Source organism: Jaculus jaculus, chromosome 6, assembly GCF_020740685.1.
Source record: "Jaculus jaculus isolate mJacJac1 chromosome 6, mJacJac1.mat.Y.cur, whole genome shotgun sequence".
Lineage (NCBI taxonomy): Eukaryota > Metazoa > Chordata > Mammalia > Rodentia > Dipodidae > Jaculus > Jaculus jaculus.
The window spans coordinates 13,179,546-13,194,640 of NC_059107.1; the positions used below are offsets into that span (position 1 = coordinate 13,179,546).

The following is a 15,095-nucleotide window of genomic DNA, read 5'->3' on the forward strand; positions in this document are numbered from 1 at the left end:
CATTATTTTTTAAGTTTAGAGAGACGGTCTAAGAGAAGAAAAGAGGAAACAGTATAAAGAACTTCTGCCTAGGAGAAGACAAGGGAGGGTAAAGCCCACCTGGAAACCCAAATTGGGGCCATTTATAGGTTCTGTATGGGAGCTGAGCTAACTAACCACAAAGACAGGTTCTGGTTTAATCTTTCCAGGAATCTTGATTCTAGGAAAGGGGTACTTCTTTCTAAGGAGAGACTCAAGGTGTTTATGGAAAAACAGATCTAGGGAACTCCTTTAGGCAAGAAATAAGGAGACTGCAAAGGCAGGCTCAAGGACATTGTCTGACTTTAATTTCAGGGCCCAGTCACCCTAAACTGCCTCACCCTCCTCCAAGAAGCAGCCCTAACAGCCATAAGGGAATTGGGGTGGTGATTAGCCTGGCTTTTTTCAAGCTGAGTGGGGTCATTGGGTAGCAGTTTGGAAGCTTCTCCAGTGGGTATCATGGGAAGACAGTCCTGGAGAAAGACATTAGAGGGAGGGATGAATTAAGCAAGGAGTTAAGGAGAAGTGGGCACACAGGAAACTGGAGCTCTTTAGGGTTCCCATTTTTGTAGACTTTCAGGCCTTAGAGGACAATTAAGGGCACCCAGGTAGATGGAGTTAGATTATTGTAGGGCCATCAGAGTGTGAGCTGACTGTTAAGTAGAGGAGTGTATACCAATTTTTTTTTTATATTACATGTATTTATTTGACAGATGAAGAGAGAGAGAGAGAATGGACACACCATGGCCTCCAGCCATTGTAAACAAACTCCAGACACATGCCCCTTGGGCATCTGGCTGACTTGGGTCCTGGGGAATCAAACCTGGGTCCTTTGGCTTTGCAGACAAACACCTTAACCACTAAGCCATCCCTTCAGCCTGTCTGTACCAATTCTTAAAGCATAAAGAAAGCTCCCCCCCTAACTGTGGAAGGAATGCTGTATGTCTGCACTGCTTTCACCTTCTCTGCATTCATGACACAGGCTGAAGTTACAATTATGTAATAGTCTCTGGATCTCTTAGTTTAGTATCTCTCTCCATGAGTAGATTGTGAGCTCTTGGGGATCAAAGGCCACTTGCTGGGCACTTGGCACAGTACTGATGCTTAGAAGATACTTTAAAAATGTTAGTTCACTGGATTAATAAAGGTCAATTGAAAGAGGGCTCACTTGAGACCATATGCCAGAAGAGTGCTACTCACCCAGGGAAGTTTCCAGGTATCCTTTAACCTTTTACTCATTGAAACCTTGAGGTTATGATATGAACTGCTTCTGTTTCTTTTCTCCCAAAGACTTGGCAGTGAAACTGACATATGTATCCCTGTGGTTCCTTTCAGTGTATTCGGTGGCATAAAAATATTGGTTGATTAAAGCTCTGCACTGTCTATTCTCCAATACTCTGTTTAGATTATCACATCACTCATGAATGATGGCTGCCTGTAGAAAGCCCTGACAGTTTCTGTCAACCTTCATTTAATTCCTTGCTTTGTTGACAACACTCACTCTCTGTTGACTCTTAATTTGATGTGAGCAGTCACTTATTCAACAAATATTTATTGAAAACCTAATGTGTGCCAGTGCTGGGCACCAGAAGAGCTAGCCATCCCCTTGTGATGACACATGAATATGCAGCCTCTAAGGAATCCTTGAGACAGAACAGCTAGGTGAAGTGTTGAGAGACTAAATGCACCCAGATTTGGACACATAGCAGAGTAACTGAACAAGAATGCTATGTGGGAAAATCTGGACAATTTCCCAGTTGATTTTGAGCAACAGCTTCACTTGAAGCTTTATTACTCAGTAATGGAAAATAGAAAGCATGTTTACACAATAGAAATTTACCTAAGTATACTTATAAAATGATACTTGTATCAGTAGCTTTCTTATTGCTGTGAACAAATATCTGACCAGAAGCAACTTACAGAAGAAAAAGGGTTTAATCCTTGCAAAGGGTAGAGTCCATCATGGTGGCAAAGTCTTGTAGACAGGTATGAGAAGCCACATCACAACTCAGCAGCACGGGAAGCAGAGAGGCAGGATAGACCTGGTTACAACACCTCACGGCCCACCCCACACTGATACACTTTCCTTAGCAAGTCTTCAATTTCTAAAGGTTCCTCATCCTTCCAGAGAAGGATTAAGTATTCAAGCACATGAGTCTGTTTGGGGCATTTTACATTCAATCAACCATAGTGCTCCAAGTGACAATAGAAATAAATATACCATAGCACTGTTTTTCTTAATGTGTATGAATTTTCAATGGTCAAATCAAACAAAACTCACCCTGCAAAAATAATAATGGCAATGGCATACACATTTGGTACTTGCTGAAGAAAACTTAAAAACAAAAGCTTGAAAAAGACTTTACTGACAAATCTAATTTGCAACAGTATTCTCCCTGTCCCTGACCGGTCATGTCAAGGCTTTGAATTCTTTTACAAAGTGCTGGTCACCTCCATCTATTCCTTGACGGTTGCTTGTGTGGGCCTGCAGAGAATCCAGTGACTTCTGGATACATCCTGAAACATGCTGTCAGCCAGCCAGCCAGCCAGCCAGCCAGAAGATCATGCATAGAGAATCCTGTGTGAGGAACTGGCTGTGAGAGTCCCCAGAGATAATTCTTTTAGGATTCCTGAAGACAAAGTTCCATGGAAAAGCTGTATCTTGGACTAATATAATAATATAATATAATATAATATAATATAATATAATATAATATAATCAGCTCAAAAACAGAATCACTTGTCCACAACATATCACATAGCTCACCTATGCAATGGCAGGCACCTCTCCAAGGGCTCTTTCCAAAATTCTTGGTGATAGAATTTTGAAACCTAAAAATTCACTTTGTGTTAGTTTATATTTATAAAGCAAATCCGTGAAGATAATAAAGAATGTTTACATCATCCTACATGCAAACTTTTGTCTTATTAGTATCTGGTGTCAGTCTCACATCTTGACACAATAAATGAACCAATGCTAATGTTTTATTATTAACTAAAACACACCCTCTGTTCCAATTAATTTTTGCTTAGTCTATTTCTTCTGTCTAGGAATCCTATCTAGGATACACTAATACATCTGGTCTCCATGTTTCCTTACTGGCTCTTATAAGTTTCTCAGATTTTCTTTGGTTTTCATGGCCTTGGGCAAGACTAGTCAGGTGTTTTGTAAAATAGTCTAAGATTTGTCTTGTGAGTAGAGGAGGTCATGGTTTGTGAATAGGTGGATCACTGAAGAGGTAAAGTGCCCTTTTCCTTACAGTATCACAAGGACACCTGCTATCAACATGACTTACCATGTCGACATGGTAACATGCTGATGATGCTGATCCCAGTCACCTGGCTGAGAGTGTGTCTGAAGAAATCTTCGAATCTGTCTCTCTGGATTGTTCACTGTCCATCTTAAGGAGCTAGAAGCTAGCTTCATCCACTTAAGTTAAGCAGAATGCTACGTAGCATCATTCACTGTTCTTCCCAGGTTATTTGGCTATTTATTTATTTATCTCTGCATAGACATGTGAATATTTATTATAGACTATGGGTTATGGTCTAGTACTACATTATTTATTTTCTTACTCCTATTGTCCCATCAGTTGAGTTCCTTCCAGCATCCTTTGTGTCCCTGGATATTCCCCATCATTGAAGGCTTTGGAGGAGAGTTTCTTGCTTTTGAACACATTCTTCCCAGCACAGCAGCTCTTCATTCTCATGTTGTAGATTTCTGCCCTAAGTTAGAATAAAGCATTTCTCTCCATTTGTGTTTTGCCTCATTTATATTAAAGTATTTTGGAACAGTGTGTTTCTGTGCAGGCACTTTACATATGTTTTCTTTCTTCCCCACCATGCTGCAGCCTTGAACATCTCTTCGTAGATACACAAATTGAGATCCAAAGAGACATGGTTGACCTAAGGCCACATTCACTTACAAGGAGTAGAGTTGTGATTAAAGTCTGTCTGGCTTTAATAGGAACCAAAGCTCACTGTTTCTTTCTCTACAAGGTCAGCCTCCCTTATTTTCTACTTATCTTAGATAGAAACAAGCTATTGTGAGCCCTCTTGTCTTTGTGCTAAGAGGAGAAAGGCAAAACAGCCAGCGCAGTTCTTCTTGGGAAGACGGTTCAGGAGGCCATCCCACTGGTTCTTCTTCTCGAGGTTGATTTACAACAGAAAGTTCAGAGCCCTCCCTAATGCACAAAGTGTTTGTGTGTTACTTTGTGTTTTCGCTGTTTACATTTCCAGAGCAGATGGCTGGCTCCTGGCAGGGAATAGAAAATATTCTACAGTGCTGGATTATCCTAAGAAACATCACACCCCACAACATGTCACAACAGATCTGGTTTTGATTTGATGCAAATATTGAAATCTGTGCCTCTCCTACTTGGAGAGTATGAATCTCCATGGAAGTCACACCACACTGTCGTTATGTTGGCTTTATGTTTACACTAGGTCTCCTCCTGGGCAGGAATATAGGTCATTTCATGTTTCCCATTCTCCAGGGCCTGGGACAGGATCGGTTTCTGATGTGTGCCAGGCACCCCATCAACGCACTGAGAACGCTTGAAAGCTCTTGGGGCTGAAACAGCTACTAGCTGCTCTTGACTTGCACACAAATTTAACTGTCTGTCCTCTCGAGGGAGGCTCTAGGAGGAGATGAATTGACAGCACAGAGAAAAATATGCATACTTGCTTCCTTCATAAACTCTGCCCAAAGTAAGTGTGTGGAGAAGAAAACAAATTAAAAAGGAGGAACGGGAAATGGAGAAGTAAATGGTAACAGACATGAAATGTCATGGGCAAGTTAAGAGATCATGGCGAGGGTAAACAAGAGGTAGCTGAACTGGCGACGCTGGAGCCGACAATCTTTCAGACAGAGAAGGAAGAAAAGATGGGAGACTTCCACGGCACAGTGCCTGGCAAAACTGAGAACCTGGCGTCGCTTTAGGCTCAAACGCCAGGGAATGGACAGAGTGAAATATGGTGACTTATGCCTTAGTTACGTCAGTGGGTGAAGGACTACTAGAGAAATCCACATGTATGCCGGTGCGGGGCTGTAAAAGAAAAAAAACAAGTGGTAGAAAATGTGTTTGAAGTTTGAAGACCAGTGAGATAGGCATGTGTCCTCACACCCCATTCCAGGAAAACCAGGTATACTTTTATTTGACTCTAGAAACTAATTTAAACCAGTAGGACTATAGGTTCTGGGGAACTCAACAAAGCTAAAATCATAAATGACACCCTAAATCAGATGGTTTACCTAAAAGCCCACCCAGAGTAGTATAGCAAATTGCCCAGCCCTGTTCCTTTCATACCCTGATCTCACATCTAAAATTCTGAGGCGTGGACTGCCTCTGCTAGCCGACCCTCAGCTAGTTATCTGCTGAAAGTATGAAATGAGATTTCCCTCCAGTTCAGTACAGTTTGGCATCTGGAGCAACCTAAGCACCTTGGGTCTTTCAGGCAAGATGATGGCCACCCATCAGTCCTCCCTAGCAAGTCAATCAAAGCTGGCCTCCCACTTCGCCCGGCCCTGTCTTGGGTCAGTGTGAACTCCCTTCTGCTTTAGAGCCAAAGCCCTGAAAGCCTTACCTATGTGTCAGCACACCTGCCCCTGTCTCATTCCTGACACCTCTGCTCCAAAGACCTCATCTCGGGTAGTCTTCCTACCTGCCACGCTCCCAAGGAGAGTTTGAAGAATTCCTCCCTGGTGAAATGGCCCAGAGAGGCTACTGCCTGGAGGTGAAGACACACAGGAAGCTTTCTGATGAATTTGCCAATCCAATCTGCTGCTGCTGCATTCCCTTCCAGGAGAGAATAGAGTCAAATAAAGGCTGGTATAGAAAGGAAAGTTTTAAAAGAATTACAGATGCTCTTGAAATTAATAGTAGAAAAGACAGTAATGGAAAAATTAGCATTCGGCCCATGTGGTAAATATCTCCCTAAAGAAAAACCTAAATGAAAAGGATTCAACAGAAAAAAAAAAGGACAGTTTAAAAAATGGTAAACTAAGAACTTACTACATACATGTAATTTTCAATTTATGTTCTGCATGTAAGAAAATGGGTGGTATTTGTCTTTCTGAGTCTGGCTTATTTCACAAAATGATGTCCGATTCCATCCATTTTCCTACAAATGCCATAATTTCATTTTTCTTGAGTGCTGCATAAAACCCCATCATGTATATGTCTCACTTTCTCTTGTCCAGTCATCTGTTGATGGGCATCTAAGCCGCTTCCATTTCCTAGCTATTGTGGATAGTGCAGCAATATAAATGGTTGTTCATTTTTGTTGACTTGAAAACTAAGCATTTTTAATGGAGCAATAAATTGACTCTAGATGATGAAAATACTATATAAAAACAAAAAGGAAATGTAGCAAAAACATACTCTGATGTGGAGCGTGTGTGCGCATGCATAGAATCACACACTCCTCCTACGCACATGTGGCCAAGGGAGGATCTCCAGTGCCCTGCCCTATTGCGCTCCTGCCTTAGTTCCCTGAGACAGAGTCTCGCTCTGAACCTAGGGCTCATTGTTTTAGTTAGACTGACTGACCATCAAGCCCCTGTGATCTTCCTGTTCCCCTCCACCCTCAGTATTACAGGGAACAAGCATGCGTGGTTTCTTACATGAGAGCTGAATGTTGAACTCAGGTTCCCACACTCTTAACCCACTGAGCCATCTCCCTAACCCCAAGAGCACACTCCTTGATTCAGTTGTGAATGCTGTACACATAATCACCGTGCGAATTATGAATCCTGACTTAACCAAACTGGAATCTGTGCCATTACAAAAAATTAATCACTTCTAAAGTTGATAAATCTACAGGTAGCATAGAAGCATATTTGGGGTCACAGGAAGAAAACTTCCTGGGGAAACATCCAGACAGAGAAACCTCTTGCCATGGTGAGAGACGCAGGCTGCTGCTTTGTTATAAGCCTGGTGGCACTGGACATTTGCACATTCTGTTTTGATATAAGAATAAATAATATATCTCTAAATCAGAAACAATAGTTGTCAAATACCAGCAGGCTGGAGCCATTGCTGGTGGAAATGGCCTCTGGAATAAAGCAGTCACTGGAGGATGTGGTGGAGTATACGTTCACGTCATGGCCCTAAGTGGTCTAGGAAGATGAATTCTGTTCTCTTTATTCTGTTTACAAGAAACAGAGATGCGGTGAAGTCTCCTCCATCCATACGTCTATGTGCTGAGGATACTGGCACTACAGGCTGTGTACCCAGTGACTTGGGGTAGTGTGGATGAGGACTGCCCCCTACAGGTGGGAGGATGAAGTTCAGTTGTTTGGAGGCACGTAGCTGAGAACTGCCTCCAATGGATGAGAGGATGGCCTTTGGCTGCCTTTCCTTATCTCTCAGCCAGTGTCACCCCCCTGAGAATAATCTCAGGCTGATTGGTGACAGGTTGGCTGTTCTGCAGACTCCTTTCTGACAGCAGAGCTGAGTCCCCGGGCAGCTTCCCACCAGCCCCTTGTCCTCTGTGTTCACCTGTGATTCAGCCAGTCAGGGTCGCAGTGGCGGGTAGGAGAGCCCAGGGCACAGAAAAGCCTGGCTTCTCATCAGACGTGTATAACAGAGGCCCCCTGGGATGCTTCACTTGGCTGGTACTTTTGTCTCTGTCGTAGTAAGAAAGCAAAATGAAAATCTCAGAGACCTGCTAACCTCAGGAAGCTCTTCCCTGCTCTTAGCTGGCGCATCCTCGTTCCTTGAAGGTCTTTCTGTAACAAGTATGCTTGAAGATTATAGCTTTGGGACCTAAGGAAGAACGAGGGTCTTAGTTTAAACATGATGTAGAAAGATTCTAATTCCAGTATGTAAGCCTATTAGAACAATTAATGCTGAACTATAATATTTTGACATGGTAATAAAAAGAAATGGGTGGTTTTATCACCTCCCCTGCTGTAAATCTTCTGCATAGCTATTATGAGGGGTTTTTTTGTATGATATAATGATTTGCATAATCATAAGGACAGACAGGCAGCATCTGAGAATGCTGAAATTTGCAGTGGTAAGCTATAGGTATATGGGGACATCTTCAAATTATGGGAGCAGGAAATGGTGGGAATGGAAGAAACCCATGACTCATTCTAGAGATGAGTCGGGAGAGTTGGACACGCAAGCAAGATCATCTCCCTGCTCCTCTCCATCTTGCACTCTCAACTTCTCACCTCCTGTCCCTGATCTCTTCCTCTCTCTCCTCTCTTTTCCTCTTCTCCCTTCCTCTTGTCTCTCCATACTCACCCTCTCCCCCCAAACACACACACACACCTGTCTTTGCCTGACAATTACTGAAGGCTTAATGTCTTGACACTGGACTGAACCTATTTTAAAAATTGCTTGTGGGCTGGTGAGAGGCTTAGTGGTTAAGCGCTTGCCTGTGAAGCCTAAGGACCCCGGCTCAAGGCTTAATTCTCCAGGACCCGCGTTAGCCAGATGCACAAGGGGGCGCACGCATCTGGAGTTCGTTTGCAGTGGCTGAAGGCCCTGGCACGCCCATTCTCTCTCTCTCTCTGTCTGCCTCTTTCTCTCTCTGTTACTCTCAAATAAATACATAAAAATGAACAAAAAAATTTAAAAATTGCTTGTGACATTTGATGATTTGAGTAACAAGGATATTTGATAATTTAGTAATTGCTATTATTTAGAGAAATAATCAAGCATGCACTTGCATGCAAATTGGTAGGGTTGGAACAAGAAACTGCTGACTCGATCTCCAGCATGCCTAGCACATCCTCAGCGCTCAGCTACAGCGGTGATGAGCTCGATGGTGGCACTGATGTTGATGGAAGAGAGCAGGGAGGATTAAATTGAAGGGCACAGGGACGTGCTCTGGGAAACACAGGAGTTAGTATGTGGGAGGAAGCTACCCAGTTCCTTATCCCTGGACACCCTTTCTCCACAGAGCCCGTTATCAAATGTGTGATGGGGAACTTTGGCACATTAACTTCCAGACACATAACCGCTCATCCTGCGCAACGCTCGGAATTCAAACTTCATGTGAATTGTTTGAATGGTCTTTGTTACTTACAGGCAGAATAAAAATGACAATATCGGGTTCAATGCACTTCTAAAATAAATTTAAAAAATGAGTTATTTTTATCAAGAAAAATTTAAGCTTCAAGCTGCTGTGGGGACAGCTCCAACTCTACTATTGCCGAAGAAGCAGAAGTCATCGTCTTGTTTCCAGATGCTAGTCAATAGCTCTTGTCCAGAGTAAATGGTTACTCAGGACCTGAACAGTGTTGGGTATTGGTTATCCATTTTAGCAGCTAGCCTAAAGTAAAAGACCCTTTAAATCCAGATCACCATTATTTGGTGAGAAAGGTGCCTTAGGACTCAGGGCTGGCTCTCTCTGCTCATGCTGAGCTCCTGCTCTGCTGTACGCACATGCTAGGCGGGGCTGGCTCTTCCAGTCCTCAGCCTCTCTTGGGGCAGGAGGCTATCACTGCACGCTCAGACCACGCTTACCTCCCTGACTTTTGTTTTCATTTCAATGTCATTTAGACAACATGGTAAAAACAAACCTTTTCAAGTATCTAATCTAATGCTAAGCCGCCTCTCCCAAAAAGTGGCCTTGCCTCCCATTTCCTGCCTAAATCTGTGAAGGCTCCCACCCACCCTTCAGGAAAGACCCCCCCCCAAAAAAAATTTTTTTACAGCTCCTTAATCACTCCCATAATTGATTGTCTGCCAAGTGTATTTGTTCTTATTGGAAAGTAGGCCTTTGAAGGTACAAACTGAGTTTTGTCTTTGTTGTAAGACATTGACTTTCATGAATTTGGAGAGATGCAATACACAGACGAATTAACGAATTTTCAAGCAAGGATACACCATTTTGTGAAAAGACTGAATTCGCTACCAAATTCTTTTTCCCCAATAATAACTTAGGATAATAAGAGGTATCATCACCACAAGTTTCTAAGTCAGAGGTCGATAAATCGAGTCTTCTGGGGTGTTGCACTGCCAGCAAACAAGAATAGTTCTTACATTTTTCAATGGGTGGGGAAGACAAAAGAAAATTAAGGATCACATTCCATCCTTTATTAGAAAAATTTCCCATCTTCATGTGTTTCTCTTTATATTCTGATTTCAGGGTAATGCCCTGTACTTCAAATCTGCCAGAAATGTGACTGTGAACATCCTCAATGACCAGACAAAAGTGCTAACCCAGCTGATAACAGGTAAGAAAAGCACAGCGTACAGCCAGTCCACGGACTCATCCAGTCAAGGTGTACTTGGGAGTCCAGGGAAACACATTTGACGTTATGAGGAAGAAATGCACACCATGAATCTCACAATTAAAATCCAGTGTTACTCACTTGGTGGGAAGGGCTATTGTTCCTAGATTAGTGCCCCTGACGATAAGCCAGTTGCTTCAGCTGGTGCTTAACCTAGGAAATGCTTCCTTCCAATGCTGGGGGAAAGACTGGCCATGTCAGATTGCTAGAGCAATGTGTGTGAAGCCACACCCCGTCCTTTATGGCTTATAAAGGGTACTTTTAATGCTACTGTGAACCCATACCATATTTGCTATGTGTGCTGACTTTGAGCCCAACTTAATAGCCTTCAGGCTAGGTACATGCAGTACTTTGCACCACAGGCAATGTGCTCCTCACCGCTATAGAAAACACCCACTGGGCTGTAAGCTGCCCACTTCTACAGTTCAAACAAGGGCTGGTTATTCACAGTAATGACTGCACCGATAAGCATGGGCCTACTGGTCACAGCCATGTGCTGAGTGGCGTGATGAATGTAGCCTCTGTAGGTTACAAACTGTGGGAAACAGACAGGCCTTGTCCACCCCATGGCAGAAGGGAAAGCCTGTGTCTGAATGGTGTTGTCAGACATCCAGAGGAAAATGCCATTTGTTTGGCTGCAGGGCTAAGAGAAATGTGTCCAGATGGATGTTCTGAGAAGCCAGTCACCCAAATGCCCTGGAACATTATTTTGACTAAAATTTCTGGAGCTCCGCTAATAACCGAGTCATGCAGAAGCAGGTGCCTGTGTGCCCTGGGCTGCTTCTGCATGGGAAACGTTCCTGCTTCCACCACCCAGGAAGGCTGTACATAGAAGTCAGAGACTACAGCCAGGAGGGGACGTGGACCATCCGCCACCCAGGGAGGTGGATTCCTGAAAATGCCACACAGCGGAGCCCCCATCCGCGGGCCTGCTCCCCTCGGGCTGCTGCACGGCGGGCGCTGCTTACGCAACAGCTGGCCTCCAGTTGCCACGCTAAATAATTAAATAAATAATGCCAGTAAGCAGTGATTTAAATAGCCTGTGTGGAAATTGCCTTCGAGGGAGAGATAAATCCAACCTCCAGCTCTCATATCCCCACATTCAAAAGCAGCTTGTTTCATTTGTTGATCATTTATTTACCTTGGGAGATCTACTTTACTTGAAAGATTTTGTTTTGATAAAGCTGAAACCGCCCAAGTGACTATTACTCAACTAAAGTCCCTCTCTCTCTTCCCTCTCTACCTCTATTACTCCTTCACTCTCTCCTCATCTCCTTCTCAGTTCCTTCATGTTCTGTTCTTCCGTCCTTCCCCAAATGTCTGCCTGACCCTCCTGTTTTCCTCCCCCAGCCCTTCTCTTTATCGTATCCTTCCTCTTTCTTGTCCAACTCTTCCATCCTTTCTTCTCCCCCCAACCATGCTCTCTCCACCTTTCCCTTTGTTGCTATGGGCCCCTCTTCTTTCTTCCCTATATTCTTTCTCTTTTTCCCCCTATTTTCATTTTTCTCTTCCATTTTCATTGCTTTCATCCATCCAGTAGTTTCTGTGTCTCCTATTCCCCAGCTTGGTCCCTCTTGGATGCCGGGAGATACTGATCCATATTCTTAAACTGAGGCACAAGATAACTCAGGTTTAAATGAGATAGCAAAAAGCTGTTCCCAACTCTAGTTAACAGGAACCTTTCAGGGATAGTTTCGTGAGAGAGTAATAGATATATTGAAAAATTAATTCTAGTCTCAGGAAGTGGCTCACCAGGTAACAGTGCTTGCTGTGCAAGCAAGACAACTTGACCTGGATGGTGCTCGATCCCCAGAACCCACATGTAAAGAGCTAGACGTGACTATGCACGTACGCAACCCCAGTCCAGTGGGGAGCCAAGACAAAAGAATCCCTGGGGTTCACTCTTTGGCCAGTGAAATGTTAAAGAGCAGCTCTAAGTTCAGTGAGAGATTCCATCTCAAAGAAGTAAATAAAAAGACAGTAGAGGAAGATACCCAACACTCTCCTTTGGCTACTTGCATGCGTGTGCGCACACACACACACACACACACACACACACACACACATACACAAATGGTGCACACCTACACACCCAACACTATAGCATACAGAGAGAACTGGCATTTTTCTTCTAAAGGCCTCTTCCTTTCTTCCTTCATATTATATTCATCATGCGTTGAAAATACCTGACAACCAAACAGGTTCAGATAAACACCTGCTAATCCCTGCTATCTTGGCAGTGTGCTTACCAGAAAGCAATCTACTCTTGTTTTCCAAGCAGTAGGTTCTACTAAGGAGCACCCTGAGGATTCCATAGGCTTCTGCCTACCTGAAAAACATCTCAAAAGCACACCAGAAAGTCTAATGTTAGAAGTTCAGGTCATCTTTTTGCACAAAACATTGCTTTCAATTAATCTACAGTGCTGTACCTCACAGTGAATCCAGACATGAAGTCTTCTGGCAAGGAAACAGTGGTGGGAATGGGAATGGTGGGAAAAAACTGAGGGAGTAGCCACCAGGCCTTTCCATCCCCATCACAGCAGAGGCAGAGCCATCACCATGAGGGCTCCCCTTCATGTTGGGGTGTTTAAGAGCCACTTCACACATACACAGCCACCCACATTAGAAGTCATGATGTCGTCCTATTCCAAGGACAACCACAGGCCCATTGAGCAGTCTCCAGTTCCAGGGGCATCTCCCTCTAGAATTAGTTTGTAAGACTCCAGCCATGTCCAGGGAACTTTGGCAGCCTCAGGCAAAATCACAAAAGACAAGTTGGCTGCACCATCTAGCCAGCAGTTGCTGTGTAGGCTTTTGGCTCAACTAACCAGTCCCTGAGCTTTAGATATGCAAATTGTTCTGGCCTTTGGTAAATTCCATGTTGTGTTTCCTTAGTGACCTGACAAGCCAGACAACTTAATTACTTCTGTATGCTCTGATGGCTGTGGTATCTCTGGTACACTATACAAGAATCCCACTCTGTTCATAAGTCTGGGAGTGAGCTCAGTTCTATACACAGTAACCCTAGGTTCAAGTCTGATGGTCCTGCTTAACTTCATGGAGGCAAGGGACAAGTATTTGTAACCCATTGTCATACCCCCACATTGCTAGATTCACTGTGGGCTGACTGTCCTTCCCAGATGCACATCTTGAGGTCATTCATCTATTCATCATTAGGACTTTTCTTCTTCATCTTCCCCACCTCATAAAAGTAAAAGGCTTTCTAATATTGACAGGGGATGTATATTTATTTTGTTTGAAGTTTTGATACTGTCAAGAAGATAACTATAGACTAGGGATATGGTTTAATGGTAGAGCACTTGCCTAACATGTATGAAGCCTTGGGTTTGATCCCCAGTACTTCTCTCCCCACTTCAGAAACAAAAGCAGACAGCAATATATGAACCCTAACAGAAATACTTATTGTAAATCCTCCTTACATATGACTGCTTGTTCAGTATTTCCCTATGATGCTTGTCTCTGGCTTTCTACTTTTCCTCATGCTCAGAGAGCTCATCCATTGCTCTCCTAGACATGCTGTCTCCAGCCCCCTTCACCTTCCTAGACAAGTGGGCATCCCATGTCTGCTGTGCAACACTCTGTGAGCTGGACTCAAGAGATAGATCCTCTATCGCTCCCTGACCTTGAGAGAGCTGTAGCCTCACTCTGCTTTGTCTCCTTGCCTGCATGAGGACAGTGGAGTGAGATGATACCAGGACCCACTATGTTGATACACACTGTATGACCTCTGCTGTTGCGGTCTCTGGCTCATTAAGGAGCTGTTGATCCTGTGCAAATTTCTTTCCTGTCAAGAGAAGTCTGCCAAATCGGTGTGATTATGGGAATGAGACAAGCATGCTAAGAGGTACTCACCATCATCATCTTCAGTGAACTGAAACCACTGCAGTAGGAAAATGCTGATTGCGGTGATGACAATGATAAAGATGACCACGAGAGCCACGGCTGCATCTCACAGCACTTCTCTGCCTACAAAGTTCTCTGTATAAAGTCAAGGCACTTGATCCTTGCACAGGGCACGTAGAGGAGGGGCTGGTAGAGTTTCATAGAGACAAAAATGGAGGTGCAGGTGGATGAAATGATTTGGCCAAAGTCACACTACCAAAAGGAGAGAGAGGGCATTGTCTTTTGATTCCAAGTCCTGTAGTCCTGACAAGTAAGAAAGACTTCAGGTATGCCGGGGGCTAGTGTGGTTCTGTCGACCTGGCTTCACATTCCCCTGCACAAGCTCAAATAATTTCAGAGAGCACGGGTAGACAGTGTCCACGATGAATCCGGACAAAAAAAACTCTCTCTTTCTTTCCATCCATCTATCTATCTATCTATCTATCTATCTATCTATCTATCTTCCTACCTACCTATCTATCTATCTATCTTCTGTCTATCTATGTATAATCTATCTATCTATCTACCTATCTATCTATCTATCTGTCTATCTATCTATCTACCTATCTATCTATCTACCTATCTATCTATCTACCTATCTACCTATCTGGGAATATTAAGAATATGAGAAATGTATGTCACACACACACGACACAACACAAAAGTAATCATGTATGAGCACAGACAAAAACATCAACATTATCCAGGCCAAAAAGCACTCACACACCCCTTACTATGGCTAATAACTCATTTATTCATCACCATTTTGGCATTGTTGATCTTTATTACTTCCAGGTAAGATTTATTGAGATACCCACTCAAAGAAATAATTCTCAAGCCTTAAAAGTGTTTTATCTAAATCTTGCTTCTTTAAGCCCTCCTGGAAATAATGTAACATAAGTCCAAGTCCCACAATGAATCC

At 43.4% G+C, this 15,095-nt stretch overlaps 1 protein-coding gene across 2 annotated transcripts in view; it reads left to right on the forward strand.

Annotated features, from left to right (window-relative positions):
• Sgcd (sarcoglycan delta) overlaps window positions 1–15,095 on the forward strand; it is a 538,890-nt gene that overhangs the window by 390,416 nt on the left and 133,379 nt on the right. For both annotated transcript variants that reach the window (XM_045151666.1, XM_004657469.2), the window contains exon 4: window positions 10,126–10,213. In XM_045151666.1, the coding sequence (XP_045007601.1) occupies window positions 10,126–10,213 (88 nt within the window). The remainder of the gene's footprint in view (window positions 1–10,125; window positions 10,214–15,095) is intronic.